The 4,139-nt window shown below is 55.2% G+C and overlaps 1 protein-coding gene across 1 annotated transcript; it reads left to right on the forward strand.

Annotated features, from left to right (window-relative positions):
• Positions 1-974: 974 nt before the first annotated feature.
• Positions 975-3,065, forward strand: LOC127009964 (uncharacterized). Its single transcript, XM_050883941.1, has one exon. The coding sequence runs from the start codon at positions 975-977 to the stop codon at positions 3,063-3,065; it is 2,091 nt and encodes a 696-aa protein (XP_050739898.1).
• Positions 3,066-4,139: the final 1,074 nt, after the last annotated feature.

Genomic DNA, 4,139 nt, shown 5'->3' on the forward strand with positions numbered 1-4,139 from the left:
CTGCAGGACAGCCTCGCCAGCGACCACTTTGCCACTGTCACCACCCTACCTGTGGCCCCGCCTGTGCCTCCGCAGCGGCCGGCACGCTGGAATTTGAGCAGGGCTGACTGGCCTAGGTTCCGCGCGGCGGTTGCCCGTCATCTGGCGACCACCGACAGGCCTGACGACTTAGAGGGGGCGGCGGTCCGCCTGATTGAGATGTTCCGCAGTGCAGCTGACGAGGCCATCCCCACCACCAGACCTGCGAAGCGGAATTATAAGGACCGGTGGTACTACAATGCGGACATCAAAGTGGCCAACCACCGAGTCAATCAGGCGCGTAGGCTCAACAGGCGTCACAACACCGACGCCACGAGGGGCCTCCTCCGGGCGGCCATCCGCCAGGCTAAGGTCACTACAGAGAGGGTGCAAGAGGAGCACTGGCTATCCTGGTGCGCAACCATTGACCACGGTGTATCCACTGCCGTGCTCTGGCGGAAGCTCCGTGCAGTTGCACGAGGGACCCAGCCTAGGACACCGCTTCACCCGCAGCCTCAAGTCGAGGCCGGGAGACTGCTTACCACCTTTGTTTCCCGGGCCTCGTCGGCCAGGCTGCCTCCGGCCACCAGGGAGCTACAGAGGGAAGCCTACGCTGCCAGGATCGAGGCATTCACGGAAGCTTGTAGGGAGGACCACGCTGCCGACGCCCCGATCCGCGTGGAGGAGCTTGTGCGAGCCATCCCGTGAAAGACACTGCCCCTGGAGAGGATGCCATACCATACACGTTCCTTCGGAACGCTGGGACGGCGATGCAGGATGAAATAACAACTCTTTTCAACCAGTCATATACTCTCGGTGCCCTTCCCGCGGCGTGGAAAACAGCCACCATTGTCCCTATCCCCAAGGGCGTAGATGGCCAATACCGCCCCATCTCCCTTCTCAGCTGCCTGGGGAAGACGATGGAAAGGGTCATCCTCTCTCGCCTCCTCTGGACCATGGGCCCTCTGCACCACCATCTGTTTGCCTTCCGGCAAGGCAGGGGGACACGGGACTGCGTATCTACCCTCCTTTCAACCATCCTCGATAGGACGGCGGTAGTCGTGTTCCTCGACCTAGAAAAAGCCTTTGAGCTGGCATCGGCGCCTGCCATTCTCTCGATCCTGGCGGAGAAAGGTGTCCGGGGCCGCCTTTTAGCCTGGATAGGGCACTACCTCATGGGTCGACAGGCCGCAGTGCGGTATCAGGGATGTACTTCTGCTATTGAGACCCTGGAAAACGGTACGCCACAGGGTGGAGTGCTGAGCCCCGTTCTCTTTAACCTGCTGGTCGAGAAACTGGCGGCCCTCCCGACCAGCAGATATTGCAAAGTGCTTTGCTATGCTGATGACGTGGCCATGGTGGCTACGGGACCACATCCTGTGGCCAGCGCTCGCCTTCTCCTCCGCCGCCTAGCAGAGGCTTGTGCTTCCCTCGGCCTCGTCGTCAACAGGGAAAAGACCAAGGCAATGCTGTTCCGGCAGAGACGTTCCCCCGAACCTCTCCTGCTTGGCGGCGAGCCGTTACCGTGGGTGTCCTCATATAAGTACCTGGGTATGACCATCGACTCACGGCTGTCGTTTGTGCCTTACATCGCCTCTCTCCGTGCGAGGGTGAAGAGCCGCACCAACATCATGCGCGCCCTGGCACGGACGGAGGGCGGTGCGAGCGGCAGGGTGCTAAGGCGCTTTTATGTCCAGGCGGTGCGGTCCTGTGTGGACTATGGGTCGCCATGCCTCCTCACAGTTAGCACCGCTGCACTCGAACCGCTTGAGGTGGCCCAGAACGCGGCCCTCCGCCACATTCTCGGGGCCCCGCGCTGGACAAAATGCGTGTGCCTCAGAGCGGAGGCCCGATTGCCCTCCATCTCCACCAGGATCACCCAGCTTTCCATCAGCCACCTTATTAAGCTGCTCCGCCTCCGGGGGTCTGAGTCACTCCGTGACTCCGTGGGGCAGGCCCTCCTACAAGACCCACACCTTTTCCGACGGAGGTTGTGGGCGGCGGTAGCAGCCGCTAAGCTCAGGCCACATGCCCTGGCGCGTGCCTCCATCGCGACGCCTGACGCGCCCCACCCGACATATGTGGCTCCCCCGCCTTGGGCTCTCCGGCCCTTCACCGCCACCATCAAGCCCCTGCCATCAAAAAAGGCCTGTTTGTCTGTGGAGCGGCTGGAACGGGAAGCCGCGGCACGGGTGGAGGATGCCTCGCACCTTCGGGCTGCTCATTACTACACCGACGGCTCTGTCGCCCAACACTCCGGGGCCGTCGGTGCAGCGTTTGTCACGGCGGGGCACACAGAGCTCATTCGGGTGTCTGATGGCTCCTCATCGACACAGGCGGAGCTTGTTGCCATCAGCTGGGCCCTGAAACACGCTGAGGAGGAGGGCGTGGGGGCTGTCGTCCTCCACTGCGACTCGGTGCCGGCCATCCAGTCCCTCCTTGCCGAACCCGCTACCGACAACATCTCCCTCCTTACCGGCATCCACGCCCGGATGCAAGGACTGCAGAGGGAGGGGCGGGTCATTCACTTCAACTGGGTGCCCAGCCATGCCGGAGTTCCAGGGAACGAGGCTGCGGACCGTGCTGCTGCGGAGGCCACCCTGCTCCCTGTGGTGAGGCACGGGCTATCACCCAGCGGCTCCCAAGTCAAACGGGGCGCAGCTATGCACGCCTCAGCCGAGAGAAGGAGGGAGCTAGAGGAGGCAGTGGCTGCGGGCTCGCCATCAGCCCATTGGTATTCCGCAGCCACTGACTTTGGTCAACGAGCGATACCGATGCCCCTCCCACGACGGACGGAGACCAGCCTCCGCCGCCTGCGTCTTGGGTACAAGTGTTTCTCGACACTTGATCCTGAAGATCCAGTACCAGTCGACTGCTCGCATTGTGGGGAGGAGGTTCTCCAACCACTCCTCCACTACCTCCTCGAGTGTGAATGCACTCAGCAATTCCTTCCCAACCCGGAGGGGTTGCCTGCCCCTAGCCTTATCGGGTACCTGAGTGACGACCAGCTGCTGCGCCTCGTTGAGGAGTGTGCCCCGCCCCGATAAAGAACTGTCTGTTCACCGCTTCCAGCTACAGGCCGTCTATTGAGACAAAGGCCTGTTTCCCCTTGTGAGGGGATAAATCTTAAACAACAACAACAATCCACTTACCATTCTCACCTCAACACCAGGGGAAGGAACATCTCTCTACTAGCTGCTGATGAAGGGTTAAGAACCCGAAATCCGGATCCAGCCAAATGACAAGCTACGGCGAAGTCATACAGCTCCTATCAAAAGAGAATAGAACACTACTAAGACAAAAAGAAAGTACATTGAAGAAAATAATAAACGCCGACCTAGCCATCACTTTTAACAAAACATGTATCAGAGAAAATCTCCTGCCTATATACACCCTAAATATATATATATATATATATATATATATATATATATATATATATATATATATATATATATATATATATATATATACAGACACATATATATATATATATATATATATATATATATATATATATATATATATATATATATATATATATATATATATATATATATATATATATATATATATATATATATATATATATATATATATATATATATATATATATCAAAAATTTCCATTAATCTTATGTACTTTAATTTTGTTAATCATCCCATCTTCCTGCTTAAACACGCAAAAAAGCTGTTCCTGGAAAGCAAACCATTACGCAGTGAACACCAGATAAGGGGCCAAAGGCAGCACTTTGAAATGAAGTGAAAATGGTCATGACTTCAGAGCAGCACCGGGAAATAGTTTCCTAAAAATCACCTCTGTATTCCTCTTGCATTTGACCAACAGAATTGATGCTGAGAGCGAGCAGCAACTTCTCTTCCTTGCATAGTAAGGAAAAAGGGAACAAAGCCTCAATACACACCAGCCAAACACTGTGCGGTATAATCTGTTATGAGGAACACATGCACCAAAGACAACCAAGGCCAGTGTCACACATTCACGATCTTGACTCCCGACGCCTCCCGACGTCAGGTCACACGCCGACACTTTTGGAAATTTCTAAACACTCAGCGCCCGTTCTTTTGTTCATTTATTTGACACCTTTCAATATTTCCTTCTTA

This window comes from Eriocheir sinensis, chromosome 1 (assembly GCF_024679095.1).
Source record: "Eriocheir sinensis breed Jianghai 21 chromosome 1, ASM2467909v1, whole genome shotgun sequence".
NCBI classification, from domain to species: Eukaryota; Metazoa; Arthropoda; class Malacostraca; order Decapoda; family Varunidae; genus Eriocheir; species Eriocheir sinensis.

What these genes read in the sequence shown, in the direction of transcription:
- LOC127009964 (XM_050883941.1), top strand. Translation starts at nt 975, where the DNA reads ATGGGCCCTCTGCACCACCATCTGTTTGCCTTCCGGCAAGGCAGGGGG.